This window comes from Archocentrus centrarchus, chromosome 4, assembly GCF_007364275.1.
Source record: "Archocentrus centrarchus isolate MPI-CPG fArcCen1 chromosome 4, fArcCen1, whole genome shotgun sequence".
NCBI classification, from domain to species: Eukaryota; Metazoa; Chordata; class Actinopteri; order Cichliformes; family Cichlidae; genus Archocentrus; species Archocentrus centrarchus.
In genome coordinates, this window is record NC_044349.1 from 31,265,552 (window position 1) to 31,283,280 (window position 17,729).

At 41.0% G+C, this 17,729-nt stretch overlaps 1 protein-coding gene across 1 annotated transcript in view; it reads right to left on the reverse strand.

The window, feature by feature from the left end:
• Positions 1–17,729, reverse strand: part of zc3h3 (zinc finger CCCH-type containing 3) — a 75,470-nt gene that overhangs the window by 30,076 nt on the left and 27,665 nt on the right. Inside the window, exon 4 of the mRNA XM_030728345.1 lies at positions 1,827–1,977. Within this exon, the coding sequence (XP_030584205.1) occupies positions 1,827–1,977 (151 nt within the window). The remainder of the gene's footprint in view (positions 1–1,826; positions 1,978–17,729) is intronic.

A 17,729-nucleotide genomic window follows, 5' to 3' on the forward strand; every position in this document is an offset into this window, starting at 1 on the left:
CCCTGGGGACCCAATGTGTCCCCCTCCCTCCCTATCTCTTTCCTCACTTCTACACACTTGGTGATATTTCACAGGATGTCAGGGGGCTCAAATTGAAAATCCCTTGATGAATCAATATTTACTGCAGCAGCTAAATGAATAGTAATAAGTCACCAGATGCTGAATCCAGCCACAGCCCAGGGCCCTCTGTCTCACCAAATCTGGATTGCACAAATGAACTCTGCTCATCAACAACACACAAAACACAAATACACAAAATGATTCAGTTATAAGTGGGCTACTCTAACAACTTACAAGATCCCATCATCTAAATGACAAGCACAGCACTGCTGTACTTACCAACTGAGACAGCTGTAGACAGTATGAAATCTGTGATTGACTCTATGTAAGAGCGAGGCACAAATCTGAACCCTCAAGCTCTTTGTTATGTTAAACTGAACTATTTTGCAGGGGCCAAATTCTGCAAGATACAATGCAAACAGCTGAAATATTTGACGAGCTAGCAGAGCTGCTTTTCAAACCCAACCACGGAGACCTCTGGATTTAAATACTGTTACTTTACACTCTCCAGGTGTAGCTGGTTACTAGCCTCTGCTTTCTGGACCGAGTCTCCAACTCTCCAAAATTAGTAAATAGTACAACACGTTTATTGTTTCCATATGTACAAAATAAGGCAATCCCATATACTATAGCAAATAAAAAGAATAAGACATGTCATCTGGATCTCAACACTGAAGCCAATGCCTTAACCCTCTGAGGCCTAAGTCATGGGTGACAACCCCAACTCTAACCCCAACTGTGACCCAAACCTAACCCTAACTCTAACCCCAAACTTAACCCCAAACAACCAGAGTATGAAACTTTTGCTTTTAATTAAATGGTTCTCCCAAGGCTTTACAATCAGGAAACAAAGAAAATAATCATTACAACATTACAACACAACATTACAACACAGAGAGACAGTTTTGTTTTACTCCAAAATAAAGGTTTGGACCTCTGAGTGTTAGGTGTCTTAAATGCACATTCTTTAAACTGGCCAGGAGGGGGGAATCCACTAGTTACAAAAAAGAAGTCTGACTGTGAAAACTTCTATGAGAAAAAGACTCCAAATTTCACTTGATTTGTTCTCAGTCACGAGTTTCACATCTTCTTTAACACCACATGTTCATTTCATAAATCACAGCCACATTTAGAATAAGAGATAAAACTCCTAAATCATGTTAGCCTAAAATCAATCAACCAATAATTGACCTCCTCTAAGACATTAATGGACTCTCTCAGTGCCATATCACTCACTCACTCACTGGGCTTAAATGATTAATTCAACTTTTCAAATATTATATAAATTGAATCTATTTGAATTCTGGACAATTTCTCAAACAAAACAAGAAACAAGGACATATCTGCAGGATTCTGGAAAGAAGACATTTTTGATGGACAACAATAGTAAAAAAACAGTGAGTCCAGTTAACGTGGATTTACTGTGAAGATTAATGAATGAAGATAAAGAAGGAGGAAGAGATGAGGGCTGCAATGAGGAAAAAAAAACCCACCCAGCCACCATCTCCCTCTGTCTGTATACATCCTGGATTTGATGCGTTCCTTGCTGGGATAAATTAATGTGAGGAGCACACTATAGTAAATGGTTTATTCTCTGGGTTATCTACTGTGTAAAAATGAGCACCATAAATTTCCCACCTCTTCCGCTCATGCTACACATGCCTGTGACATAAAAGACAGGGCTCTGCTCTGCACTGAAGGATATTAGAGACTGAATCCCATTAAAGCCGGACCTGAGGAAGTGTGTGTCTGTTAATGTGGATTACCTGGCAGACTGGATCCTCTTGGCACACCAGGAGAGGGCTGGGTTGTAGTGGAGGGCCTGCATGGTGCTGGAACCCGGATGGGTCACCATCTTGTAGCGTGTCCTGAACACCCTTTGGGAGGCGGGGTTACGATGGGAGGAAGAGGTGGCATCTATGGGCAGGGATGATTAAGAAACAGAAACCAAAGTTAAGTGAGTGTGAACAAATGCACATTTACATCATCCTGAATGCATAATGTGTGCATACACGAACAAGTTTGTCTGAGGACTCTGGCAGGTGTGCTCTTTAATAAGCTTCACATATAAAAATGAGAGGGAATAACAAAGGCAGAATTTTTATGAGTCTAATAAATCATATGCTCTGTCTCTTTGCTCGCTGCCATCATTCCTCCTACCCAGCCTCCCTCCTTCCCTCTCACTTTAAGTCTCATTCGTTATATCATTTTACAAATCCATCAGAGAAGAAGCATAAGAGCAGAGAGATCGGAAAGGGAGGGGGGGGGGACTAAGTATTGTTATTTATTTATTTATTTGGCTGTTTATCCATCAAGTTGTTTTATGATGGCCTGGGCTGGCTGACGCACAGAGAACAGAATTTGCATTGAGGATCGGCCAAGTCCCTGTACACTACACTACACTACACTACACTACACTACAGAGGCCTGCAAGCTGAAGTTTAAATTGTGAGGACATCATGAATAATTGTAAACGTTTAATTTTTTTAGTAGCACTTCTCTGTTCTGCAGTTACTGGTAGTCATCACTAATATGTCAGATAAAATTTATTTTTCTGAAAAACTACCTACTTTTATTTTCCGTCCATTATGACACAATAATCAGGATGATTGATTATTGTGGCATATCCCATTTCACAATGTTGCATTCATTCTGTCTTTTTATAAAGCCTGTGCACATTTTTGCACTTTAGCTCCTCTCTAAAAGCCAAGAAGATAAGAGAACCTTTGGTCAGCAAGATCCAGATACAAGGAAAAGTGATAAGATTTCTGCAGATGGACATGTGGAAGGGTCCTCATCATTTGCAGCATGCTCAGTTGAAGTGGGGTACTCCCTGTCATATTTGCTTCCAGGTTACCCCCACCTCCTCCTTCCTCCAGAGGAGGACAGCAAAGGGTTTAAAGCTGGCAGGCAAGCTTTTAATTTCCTGGGACTGAACTACACCTTCAGCCACAAACTGTAGGCAGTGTCTGGGACTGACCCTGCAGGGCCCGACAAGGTTGTGTTAGTATTGGTAGTCCATAGATACTACACAGAGCTTTGCATACCTTCATGTTGTAGCTGTGTACTGTCAAAAACATGCAGTAATGTAGTGTACTCTTGTTCATGTTTGTTCTGTAGTTGGTCCTTCAATGGTACATTATACACAAAGAACTTCTTTGTAGTAAACTGGAACAGTCTTAAAAATAATTGCATCTGTACACTGCAGCCATCGTGTGGGCTTCTCATCTGTGCTTTTCTGATCTTTGATGTGGTGAACTTGCTGATGTTCACATTCTTATTAAAGTCAACTTTTCAACCAGTCAGCATCTCAATGGTCGGATCACAGTTGGGCTGCAAGCTCTTGTTTTTTTGGAGGGCAGAATGCAAGCACAAATGCAGTGATGGTATACCAGAGCCCTTCACTCTGTATCATTCACACAGGTCTTCTAGCAATGCAACATCAGGAATCCCACATTAGAGAGACGGTGAAGAGCTCACTCATTCAAGAGGGGTTCATTTAAAAAAAAAAAAAAAAAGGGACACATTAAAAGGAGTCAGTCGAGGTGCTTCTGATTAGGAAGCTTATTGGACAATAAAGTTTTCCAGACATGTCTTTTTATTGTGTATATTAGTTATTAAAATGCGCTTATATGTTATGTGTGGAACCATAGTCTAGTTGTTTACACATTCACTTGAAAAGCGATAGGCTGCTGGTTCAATTCCAGACACAAATCCCCTTTGGGGTTGCGTCAGGAAGGGCATGCAGAGTGACCCACTGTGACAAGGAGCAGACAAAACTTGTTTTATGCATTTATATGTTATGCCCCTTTTTTACTGAAAGAAAAAAAAAGATTTAAAAAAAAATTAAATTTTGACACTCAAGAAAAATCTACTGTTTGAAAGATATGTCCTTTATTTAATTCAGTGGAGAAACTGGTTGAATGATAATGGCCTCAAAATTGACCAAACTAATTGTGATTACAAGTTTTATCCTAAGCAGCATCTATAAAAGGTGGAAAAAGGATAAGCTCCATGTCTCCTTAGAGATCCTGCGTAACTGTTTATTGAAATACCAGAAAGCAGTAAAATATGCAAAGTCTGCTTATTTCTCTAACATTGTTTCAAGTAACAGTCACAGGCCTCATTTTCTTTTTAGTGTTTTTAATTCACTCGCTGATCCTCGCTGTAATGTAAACCAAGCCAAGGTCTGTCCTGCACTGTGCGAAAACTTTAAGAAATTTTTTGTGGAAAAAATTTCTGCCCTCAGGCCTTCATCACCTCAGGCTGAAACAGACTCATCTGCACCTCCTCCCAGCAGAGCTGTCTTTGAGCAGTTTGAGCCTGTCACACTCTCCACACTAAAGGAGGTGATTCAAAATATGAGACCTGTAAACTCTCCCACAGACTGTGTTCCGTCTCGCCTTTTTAAAGAGGCTTTTGATTCAGTGGGACCAACTATCCTCGCTCTGATTAACAGTGCGCTTGCATCTGGTTGTGTTCCAGCTGCCTTTAAACATGCAGTTGTACAGCCTCTAATCAAGAAGAAGAACCTTGACCCTGATGTTCTTTCAAATTACAGACCAATTTCTAAATTACCATTTTTATCCAAGGTTCTTGAAAAAGTTGTTTTTAAGCAACTTCAAGCATTTTTAAGTGAACATGGAATGTGGGAAAAGTTTCAGTCAGGTTTTAGAATGCGTCACAGCACAGAGACGGCTCTTTTAAGAGTTTTTAACGATCTGCTTTCAACTGTGGACTCTGGTAGTCCTGCAGTTTTAGTACTTCTAGACCTGTCAGCTGCCTTTGACACTGTGGACCACGAGATCCTTCTATCCCGCCTAGAACATGAAATTGGCATTAAAGGCACGGTTCTGACTTGGTTCAGATCATATCTTACTGATAGAAGTTTCTCTGTCCATCTAGGAAACTGTTTTTCTACCACAGCAAAGCTTTCTTGTGGAGTGCCTCAGGGGTCCATTCTGGGCCCAATTCTTTTCTCATTGTATATGTTGCCTCTAGGGTCGATTTTTAGGAAACATAATATTTGTTTCCACTGTTTTGCTGACGACATCCAGGTGTATATGCCCATCAAACTGAACAGCAGAGATCCATGGGAACCCCTGCTGAACTGTCTAAGTGACATCAAGTCCTGGATGAGAAACAATTTCCTAAAACTTAATGAAAGCAAAACCGAGGTCATATGCTTTGGTAAATTTGACCCCTCAAGCTACTCCTCTGGCACTCCGAGTCATTTGGCTCCTCACTGTCGTGATGCTGTGAAAAATCTGGGTGTCATTTTAGATAGTAGTTTTAAAATGGAGAAGCAAGTAAGTGCTGTTACCAAAATCAGTTTTTACCAACTCAGAGTCATTGCCAAGGTAAAACCTTATCTCCCACAGCAGGACCTGGAAAAAGTTATTCATGCTTTTATTACTTCCCGCCTGGACTACTGTAATTCTCTGTACTTTGGCATAGATCAACCATCTGTGCGCCGCCTGCAGGTAGTCCAGAATGCGGCAGCTCGTCTTTTAACCGGTTTAAAAAAGCATGAACACATTACCCCAGTCCTGTCATCCCTTCACTGGCTCCCTGTCCGTTTTAGAATCGATTTTAAGATTTTATTGCTTACTTTTAAAGCCTTAAACGGACTGGCACCTTTGTATCTGTCTGAGCTGCTTCACTGTCACACCCCTGTAAGAGCTCTGAGGTCATCGAACCAGCTGCTCTTACAGAGGCCTAAAACTAGACTAAAACAGAGAGGTGATCGAGCTTTTGCAGCAGCAGCACCAAAGCTATGGAACGATCTACCTCTCCATATTCGCACAGCTCAGACGATACACACATTTAAATCTCTATTAAAAACACATTTCTTTTCCTTGGCATTTGGCTGCAGTGCTACCTCCTTTTAGATGATTGTTTTATGGTATTTTATGGTACTTGTTTTAAACGTTTTAATTTTTAATTTTCTTATGTTATTTATTGTTCTTAATGTTTTTATTTATTTATTTTTATTTTATTATTTTATTTATTTATTTATATATTTTTATTTTTATTTAGTATAGTCCTTGGGGTTACAGATCTTGTACAGCACTTTGGTCAACGTCGTTGTTTTAAATGTGCTTTATAAATAAACTTGACTTGACTTGACTTGACTATAAACTTTGATTGACCTTCATCAAAAGTTATCTGACGCAATCAGTTTGGCTATTAGACTCTAAAATTCCCTTTCTTTCCCACACACCCACACCCACACCCACACCCACACACAGACACACTTCTTCATCTGTTCCTTCTTTACAAATTATGTCAAGTACTTTATACTCAATTTATACTTGACTCTGGAGAGATATTAGCTTAGTTTGGCAAACCCAGGGGTTTTCTCATGTTTGACACATTCTGAGATATGAGCTTTATCACTCATAAAAAATAATAATGTCACCATTAACAACAGGAAGAATAATCCAAGTTGTGGTAAGCCAGGCATATGCTCATAGGTAAGCTTTTGCGGAGAGGGCTTCCATTACTTTTCAGGATTTAATTTGCCACAAGCTACATGGTACTTGAAGAAAAGCTAAAAATCTTCCACTGCTACAAGATTTAATGCAGCATGAATCAGTTGCTCAACGTATTCACTCAAACTATTAAAGAAAAAAGAAGTCATTATCTGCACTCTCTCTTCCCCCCTTCTACCAATCATTCAATGCAGTGGTCAGCGACAGCACTCCATCTTCCTAATGAGTAAAGAAAAGAGTGAAGAGAGGTTTCAGAGGGGGGATTACGAATGAGTTTATGCACCCGGTGAGGAACTCATTTCCCATTACCTCTTTTTCAAGTCTTTAAGTGCCAGTTGTTAGGATTGTTGCTGTTTTAATTAGCACCCAATAACAAACCGTGACCACAAGGCCTGTGGTGAAGAATAATAAAATGATTCCACTTCCACCTCTGCTCATTCAACTTTCTCTCTCTCTCCCTCTCTCTACTCCTCCCCCTCATTCTTCCTCCTGTTCAGACATACTGGTTTCATTTGTCAGCCTTGATGCGGCTCTGGATCAGCTGAAGAATTTATGTCAGACACACATTTACTGCTCAGATAAGATAGAATCGATATACAAGACCCGTCACCGATGGGGATATCCTTCCACGATTAATGTAAATATACACTAAATATATACTAAATGAAGAAGTCACGATAACATTGCTTAATTAATTTGGAGGCCTTGCCCTAAACTTTTATCCAAATGCTTTTAGTCACCCCTGGGTTTGTAAAGATGTAATACATACTGGTGCTAATGCAGTGTTTCTTCTTCCCCCTCCACATGCTTATACACCACTATTGCATTTAGAGGTTTAAGCCACCATTAGTAATTATTAAAATCTGTCTTTCATCCTCTCTCCCCTCACCACCAACCAGTCAGGGCAGATAGCTGCCCCGCCCTGAGCCTGGCTCTGACAGCTTTCTTCCTGCTAAAAGGGAGTTTTTCCTTTCCACTGTTGTCTGGTGCTTGCTCATATGGGGTTGTTGGTGTTTTCTCTCTAATATTGCCGGGTCTTTACCCTACAATATAAACATCTATACATGTGAATTGAATCAAGTAGTTTCTGAAAAGGGAGTGAAAAGCAATCTGTGTATTATAGTGTTAGAACACTACATCCTAATAAAAATTATTTTACCAGGTTTTCAACAATAATATACATTTTTATTTGTGAAATGTTAGAAAAGACACTTTGTTGAATTAGATAACACAGACCGATCATTCCTGTGTGTGCAATCATTTCTCAAAGGCCCATTCCGATTAGTGAGTGCCGTGTTTTTAATCGGAATGAAGTTACTGTGAAAAAGTCTAAGGCTCAGGTCACGACAAATTAAAATGAATGAAGCCAGGCCAATGTTACTTTAAATTAACAAAACTGTATTCGGGATATTGTTGTCACATGTATTATTTTAGAAAAAGAGAGAAAGATATACTGTGGTAATGATTTTAATTGTACTTCTGTTCTTTGTTGGGTTTTGGGAGAAACCTAGCTTAAAAAAGAAGACAGTACAAGAGGGAGCCTTAGAAGGAGAATATGGGTGGGGGTAGTCATTTGTACAGGATTAGTTGCCTGGCTTGTAGTCACTTTTTCTCCCACAATCCATCTGTACTCCAGTCAGAGCTATTTGGGCATCCTGGGAGATGACAAATAGGGCTTGTCAAAGGTGCTGCCACGATTCCCACCCTGCAACCTCATACACCCTCTCTCACCCCCCTTTCCTCCCAACCGGCACCTCAATGTGCCTCTAAACACTCATTGCAAACATCATGACATCAACCGTGTCCAAGACGCTGTCGCACAGCTGTTCCACCTCTGCTGGTGTTTAATGACATCTATAGTGAGTTGTGCTGTTGGTGTTTTCGTTTGTGTGCGTGTCAGCAGGGATGGATGGACGGCGTTGCTCTGATTGTAAACCACTGCAGGTTGTGTTGGTTGAGTGGCTCTTGGAGCAATGGGGTTTCAATCTTCTACTATAGGATCATGACCAATGAGCATGTGAACACATACACGCACACACAAACACACACTTACTCACACATATCCACCTGGGGTCTCCATCTTCCCTTAATAGATCTTTGACAGTGGCCTGCCTTGCAAGTGGTGCCCTACAGTGTGAAGCCACCATTTGCAGACGCATGCAGCTCGCATCCGTCCATCCATCTCTCACTGACTTGCTGCTGTGAATCTACTGATAATCTACTCTTGTCACCTCACACTGCACTCATTGCTCCTTTTGCAAGTGGTCTGCCTTCCTGTCACAGAACCACGTTAACCACATGTTTTTCCACTTCTCAAGATATTCTTGTTTTGTGCTTCTGGCTCAGTAGAGGTGAAAGGAAGTTTGATTATACCAAGTAGGCATCATCAGTGCCAATTCTATCCTTATTAAGCAGACTGAGCATCAGCCATGACATGACAAGTTCCTTTAATTCTTATTTCTATTAATCAGTCAACTTTTAGTGTTTACAGATCATTATTATTATTATTATTATTATTATTTAATTCAGAGAATTAGAACCAATAACTTAGTTCACACTGGCACATCATGAGCAGACAGTGTCAGTGGCAAAAAGAACCAGACAAATTTTATTACAACAAATACATTATTGAGATGTATTTGATATTTATTTGTGACAATAATTGTTATGTTAAGGTGTTTATGTCTATTATGTTTAATTACCTACCTACATTTGTATTGGCATATTTTGTTCCCTGATGTTTTTTTTGTGTAGTCTTGTCTAGCAGCTAAATCTGGTACATGTCTCCTCTTAAGAGATTTGTGTTTTTTCTACATGGTCCCTGACAAAAAAAATAATACAAATACAAAACCGTTTCACCTTCAGTGGTCCAGCTGAAATTCAGCCATTTACAGTCTCCAAATAGGTTAATACGTTTAACTGTGATCTGGTGCATTTCAGACATTTAAGGCCTCTTAAGACCTGTTGGCCACCCTGCTAATTCAAAAGACATCAAAAAAGGTCATGACCTATACAACCATACTGGAAAACTAAAAAAGTGAAGTCAGCCATCTTAGTGGAGAGCCTGCATTCAATACTGTGCAAATACTGGAACAACAGCACAACTTTGGAAAACAGAGGGACTTAAGCAATGAGACAATTGGGTACATTTTAAAAGATCCTGCTTGTGTTTCTTGCCCTTTCTGGCTCTTTGTTGTAATGTGGTGGTGACAGAAATGGTATACATCTCAAATAGATCCACAACAATCCTAATATCTAGAGTGTGCTAAATGTAATTTGGGTGTAGTAGCATCTCAAAACAAGCTTTTTTTCCTTCACTTCTCCCCTCTATGATTATAACAGCAGCAGACAAACCCACTCAAAACTTGCAACGAATTATTAATTTTAGATCCTACTTCATCAACACGAAGAGACAGATGGAGCATCACAGAAGTGGATCTGAAAGTGTTGAGCTAGAGTTCCATCCCTAAGATGACTGAGCCTCGTATCACAGGCTAGACTTTAAGTAAACTTGTCTTCCGTGCTCTCTTTCACACTCTATCCTAAGCTCTCTAATTCAGGCTACTGACAGGCCACCACTCTGAGCCTCCAATCCCGCATCCTCTTAGGGATCCCCCAGCAGTCTTCATCTCCATACCTGACGGATAATTCCAGAGAACAGCAGTCCCCTTCTGCCCCCTTCCCGGGACGACCCGATGGATCATAAATCTTATTATTGACAGTGCCTGTTCCCCTTACCATCACATGTTCCCATTCCCTGGGGCTCATCCTCTGACTCCCACAGCTCCATCTCTCTCAAAGAAGACAGCAGTGCCATCCTAACACCAGACTTAACAAGCAAGTTACCACAATTTAATAACCCACTGGAAGTCAACACGGTTATAATAATATGATCTCTGCATGTTTGACACCAAGCAGCACTTTCTGACAGATGAGCCAGACACGTCAGAGTTTGATATCCCGCCATGCCAAGAGAGAACTGCATTCTGTGGTCTTGGAATTACTGCATCCAGTAACTCATAAAAGAGTGGATCATCCAGTCACAGAGTATGAGCAGAATGTGAGGCTGGTAGGATATGCTGCATGTTAACTAGTTTAGCATCTTGTTTAAGGAAAATTAAGAAGGACGGAGAAATGTGCCAAACGATTGTAAAAGTTTCACATATTTCCATCTAACACTTAATGCTTGAAGCCCTCTTTCTCAGTACAAGTATACGGTATTTTTTTTAACCCACAATGGTAAACTGTGGTCTATTCTGTCTGCTGTTGCAGGACATAGGATATGAGTAATTCCTGATCTCTTATCAGATATCAAATATGCGTGTCTGTTTAATGTTTTGTATAGACTGACCAGGTACAGAATTAAAACCATTGACTGCTCAAGCAAGTAACATTGATCACTTTATAGCAGCTTCTGGCATTTATGTGGCTGTTACAGATCAAACACACCAAAACCAATAAAACAAAACAAAACAAAAAACCAAATGCTGGTTTACTTTACCACAATCTTTGAATTAGGCAGATGTATTTTTTTTTTACTCTGCTGAGGTGAGTCATCTCACACTGTGCTGTGGAGATACCAACAGTATGCAGCTGTGCATGCTGCAGGGGGGAGGGTACAGCATTCACGCCACTACGTTTATTTCACAGTTTTAGTTAATTACTTTGAACATTTTGAATATAAATATCAAATATAAATCAACTAATTAATACTATATTATTATTTTATTATACATGAAGCTAATCAGTAGTATATAAAAAAAAGATTTTTTTTAATCCTCTTTTTTTTGGAACAGTAAAAACACAGTAAAGGTGTGATCTACTGGCTCAGCGAGCTAGTGGAGTCCAAATATTACAGTGGACTCTGGCATGCCACACAATCAACCATCCCACAAACATCACAGTTGACCCTCAGAGGTTCCATGCCCTGCCCTGACACACACACACACACACACACACACACACACACACACACACACACACACACGCACACACGCACACACGCACACACGCACACACGCACGCGGCATATGAAATTGTTAAAAAACATTTACAAAATGGCACAGGCTCATGAATTCAGAGGACCTGTGTCTATTTTGAATTCTCTGTATGACCCCGATCCATTCCTGCAGACTAAAAAAAAAAAATCCACATGATGAGAAAAAAAAAGGAAATATAACACTTGGCTACAAGTGTTATATTTACCAAAGTATTTCTGTATGATGGACCTGCTACTGTCTTTTTTAGACAAATACTCAGGGGTCCATTAGTATGTCTGGATGAAGTGGTGCCATTAGCAGATGCTGTCAACTGATGTGTTGGTAATGTCACCACAAAGAGGCGTGTTCGGGGGGAAGAATGTGCTTTGGAAAGAGAAGGGGGAGGCTACGGGCCTGTGGCCTCGTCCATCATCACAGTAAAGCTATCAGCTGTAACATATACCAGCTGACCTGGGAACCCTCATTGGAAGGGCAGCCCTTCCGCTCAGCCAAATGCAAACACAAACGCACGCTGGTAGTTTGTCGCTTATATAAGCAAAAACTGAAATGGTATAAAAAATAGAGAAAAAGCAATATCGTACTGCTTCTGATATACTTCTATGGTTTATGAAAGAGCATGTAAAAGTTAATCTAGTTATCTAGTGCCAGTATATGATAGTCTAGTTTTGGAAAAAGTCACAACACCCAACTCCAAAGAAAACTAAAAAAAAGTGTCATTTTTACACTTTACATTTTTACTACAAGCTAGTGTAGCCCTAGTTCCAAGATCAGATACATGGGGATAAATGGGGTTGCGTCAAGAGGAGGATACAGCATAAAATCTTGTAAAAACATGTGGATCATAAAGAATTAGATTTCCATACTGGATCGGTTGGGGCCTGGGTTAACAATGACCACCTCCAGTGCTGCTGGCCAACAAGGTGCTGGTGGAAAATGTGCTACTGTTGGTCTAAGACAAAGGAAGAGGACATGGGGAAGCCCTGTTAGGAAGCAGTAAGAGAGGAGGAAAGGCAATAATGTGGAGGTGAGAGTAGAGACTAAATCTAAGGAAAAGGAGAGAGTTAATATTATGGAGAGCTGGAAGGCAGATATATTGTGTGTGCAGGAGACCAAGTGTAAGGAAAGCAAGGACAGAAAAACTGGAGAATGGCAGGGGAGAATGTAGCCGAGCAGCATCAGATGGTAGTCTGTAGGTTGACTTTGGACATGAAGAAGAGGAAGTGATTGAAGACAAAGGCGAGGATTAAATAGTGGAAGCTGAAGAAGGAAGAATTCAGTGGACAGGAGTGCTGGGAGGACAGCAATACGGCAAAGACTGAGGTGGTAAAACGTTATGACGATGTCCCCCTGTGCCTTCCCATCGTTACTTCAGAGTTGGTCCAGACAGGCTAGTTACCAGTAAATGAGACCGGCTAGAGTGAAAACCAAAAACAGCAGCTACGGATCTTCAAATATAAATCTCTGAAAAAGGAGTTTAAAGTATGACAGAATTCGAAACTTTTTAAGAACCTAAAAAATACACTGTTTAGTTTTTTCAATTCATTCATTTTTTCACATTGTTTAAAGTGAAATAGAAGCTCAGGCTGAAAGAGCCTGATTTAAAGAGAAGTAACTGTATGCTGCATTGCACACTGATCTAAAAAAGAAAAATCATTTGGTAGTTCAACATTAAGTATTAGCTGTAAACTTGGCAGAATAAACCAGGAACAAATGTTTTACATCTTTCCAAAATGGTGATCAGTTTTGGGAAAGACTACTACACTTTTCAGGACTGCTTATCATTCCATCGGAGTTCATTAGATTAACTGTAATTTGGTTTAGGGCCATAAATAACCAATGCTCTTGTCTGTTATATGTAATCAATATAAACTTTGTCACTTTATCGCAATCTATCATTTCAAAACACCATACTATCTTTAAAAATGTTTTTTTAAACAGACCATCACTAGACACTGGCAGCACAACCCTTAAGTATTTTTCCAAATGCTGAATATTATTCAGGTAGACCTGACAACATCCTCTATGAATAATTAAATGTTAATAGCACCTATGTGCGCTTTTCTAGAGTAAATGTATGCCCCCATAGCCATAACGAACATCAATAATGTAAATAAGACAAGGTGAAAACATGCGTTCCCTGTGAACTCAACTTTGACTCTGATCCCAACCCTGAAAGCTGACAAAATCTTTAATGGTGATTGGGAATCACCTCAAATACTTCACGTGTCCCAAGAAAACACACTGTGTTATGTTTGGTCAAAGGGATGACTGGCTGTCAGCACATCCCATTAGACACATCAAGAGGAAGAGCCTGGGGCTTAGGCCACTTAAGGACTGCCATTATTCCATACCTTATATGTACATCTATTTGTGAGTATAGAGTCTTGGTGTGTATGTGCAGGTATTTGTGAGAGAGTGAGGTTAAAATGTGTCTCATAAATCCCTTTCCAAGTGCAAAAAGGGCACTTGAAGTTAAGTGAATGCACCCCTAAAGAGCAACCTAAAATTTAACAAGGAATGTAAACTTTTGCCCTGAAGCATACACATCGACAGCTCGAAGTATCTAAGCAGCCAGTGGGGCAGCAGAAAACACAGAGGAGTGATTGAGTTAGAAAAAAGAAACATGTATAGATCTATGGGCAGGCATTAAGTTCTTCTGTTCTGTTTTGGCTCTTTATATTGCAGCATTGACAAAGATCTGTCCACTTTAATGATGTCTGGAAATGGAAACTCTCAAAGCAGCAACACTGAGCTCAAAAGCACTATCAACATGGTAAGAAGATTACATGGTAAGAAAATATAACCTCAGGTGCTTCTGAGGGTTGAGGGGTGAGAGTTGGGTCCCTGGATGCACAGAGAGGGCGACCACCAGGATGAACCCACTTCCCGAATGGCAAGCCAGGACAAAGTGGCAGTGGATAGGGATCCTGCAAATCCTTCTACACAAATGGACGGTCAACATTTGTAAATATTTGAATTTTCATTAAATTATTATACCATTATATTATACCAAATTATTATACCAAATTATATACCAAATATATTATACCAAATTATAATACCATCCATCCATCCATGGATGGATGGATGGATGGTATTTTAAAATAGTTTATTGGACTGTTTATTTGCATTTTTCATTATGGTTTTTACCAGAGATCAACAGAGCTTCTCAGTCCATACTGAATAGTATTCATGTTTAAAATCCCAATCCCTCATGTCAAGTCTGTCAGCTCTTGAAGTTGGCCACCAGGAGTGAAACCCTTAGGTCGGGAGTGAAGCTTAGACTAGTGGGTGTTTTTGATCATGAAGGTCATCTTGCAAGGGCAGCCACCCTTCCCTGCCGACCTCAGGCTCCACCAGGGGGGCTCTGCACCTGCCTGGTGTCTAAGACTAAAACGTCTTGCTGTTGCATCCACAAATACCTTGTGCCTTTTTATGATATCTTATCTGGAAAGAGACTTGAATAAAGCAATATTAAGAGAGACGAGCTAGTGTGTGTGGACTTACACTATGTTGGTTTGATTTGGTTGATTCATCATACTGAGTGATGGGTTGAGGGCCCTGCAGTTTGTCAGTCACCACAGACACAGGGAGCTGAGGTGACTCACTGGTAGAGATTTAAGGCAGGACTCAGGTTCTGGTTGCAGATGCCAGTGTGGTGTACATCCATCATGCTGCCGATTCTTTTGGGCCAGTGACTGATGGACCCTAGTCAGCCGGTTGGACACTGGCCCTCAACTTATGTTTCAGCCACAGAATGAGAGACAAGGAGGTGATGTACAAGCCCGCAGGGAGACACACAAGCATCATGAATGTGTCAGAGTGTTAAGAGAGACGGAGAACTGAGCACAGGCTGAGGAGAAAGGTGGTCAGGGTGTTGAAAAGGGACCCAGAGAGGCCAGACGATGGCACTGCAATAAGGAGCATGCTTTACACCGCTCTCACATCTTTCAGAGGACAAGGTTCAGCTTCACATACATCTGCACCCCTTCAAGGTCAGGGAACAACAATACTGGCAACAGTTTGCCACTTAGTTCTCACACTACCAGACTATCCACATCATTACCACCATGAAGACAAAGAACTAAATAAAGCCTTTCTGGATGATCCATATATGGCTAAAAGCAAAAAGACATTTTTTTACAGATACTTTTAGGTTTGGGGCTCGTTCTGTAAAAATTATTTCCCTTTACATAAGAAACTGTTGCAGTTTGTGACTATGCTGTAGATATTACTAAGGATTAACTTAGCAGACTTCAAAAATTTGTAATGGAGTTTTATTTTATGATCACTGTTCAACTCTCACCATATGTTATCATTCACATATTATATGGTTATTATAGTGTTTTCATAGGATGCTCATTAATTTATATGCTATTTACATTAAAATCTATAATCTATATTAAGACCTTACCCTTTCTTTTTATAACTTCTTCTCCCTCTATAATAATAACAGCTTTTTTTTGTTTTTAACTCAAGATGCCACATATATACATCGAACGTGTCTTTATGTTACTGTAAAGTTTTGTGCATGTAGTAATATGCAGAGTATAGATTTACAAATGACCCTGGGCAATGACGGTGATATTCAACCTCTGACTCTCAATGTAATGAAGGCTGCCTGCTGGAATAACTACACAACTTGCAACTTGACAGTTCAGTCTGGCCCTGGGCCATGATCAGCTCAGTAAAGTGGGGGCAGGCTCCTGATATGGCACTGCATTACCAGGGTGAAAACTAAAGCTAAAGGTTAGTAGGGGGAAAGAGGGATGAGCAACAGCCGAGTTTCTTGTTGGTCTGGGTGCTAATTTGGTGAGGGGAGGAGCCTGAGAGGATTCCACCCTCCCGTCCTTCATATAGAGACAACAAGCAGGTGTTCTGAAGAAAACAGACCAACAACAACAAATTAAAAATAAATTAAGAAGTAAAATCCGGCCCTATGAATGCTGGAAAGTATTGACAGGTGTCGTCCCCTGTAGATGATACAGGTAGCAAGCAGAGATGTCATGTGTGCCAAAAGCTACAGGTTGAAACATCTGTCACTTGGTATTCTTGTGATACATCACTAGCCCCTTTTTTTTTTTTAAAGAGGAGAAAAGAAAAAGAAAAGGGACAGAAAGAGGGAGAAATGGGAAAAAAGAAGAAATGGGGGGGAGAGAACAGGGAAAAAAGCTAAAAGTAGAGGAAAGAGCACAAGTAAAACCCAGTGGATTATCAGCTGCTGCACCTGTGACAAAAAACTCAAAAAACTAACAGCACCTGAGAGAGAGAGAGAGAGTGTCATGACATGTACTTCATAATGAGAGTGAGAAGCCCCCCCCCCCCCCCCAAAAAGCAGAAGGCAGACAGAGAAAGACCAAGGAGACGTGGGCCCTCCGCAGCCTCCCAGGACACAAGTCATCAGTGCTCCTAAGGACAACTGCGTGTCCACCTGTGCAGAAGGAAGAGGGAGGCCCTGGACAGAGCACCCACAGTCAACGGGCAAGAGCCTCAGAGAACCAGAGGCAAAGGTCAGCCAGCCCCACCAGAGGCCAGCCACCCTGGCACGAGCCAAGGACAGGGCCCAGACGCCCAAGAACCACCCAGCACGCCGCAGAGCCCTAAAGAGGCCCAAGCCATCCCCAATCACAATCGAGTTGAACAGGTTGAATTTGATCTTGGAGAGACGGTCGGGGAGGACCAGATTTTGTTCATACTCTCAAATACCGCTGCCACCTTCCCAATACGGCATTTGACGTCCACCTCCGCGTTGCCATCTTGGTAGATCATACTGCCAATAGGTGAACTTCTCTACTTCTTCCAACTTCTGTGTACCAATGAAAATTCCCCACCATTGATCCATGCTGCTGACGTGCATGATCTTTGATTTCTCAGTGCTGATTCTAAGGTCAACTTTTCTGGCTTCTCCTTGCAGGTCGATTGTCCTTGTAGCTTTAGCTCATTTTCCTCGAGCAGGGCAATATCGTTGGAGAAGTCCAAGTCGCCAAGATGGTAGTGGTCGGATCCATGGATGCCGGCCTCGGTACAGGCTCCAGCGCGCCGCATAACATAGTTGGGGGTGACGAGGAGAAACAGCGGCGAAAGGACGCAACTCTGCCTGTTGCCGGTGGTGATCTCAAAGAAGTCGATAGGTCCTTTTCCGGTCTTGACGCAAACAGCTCGATCGAAGGTACAG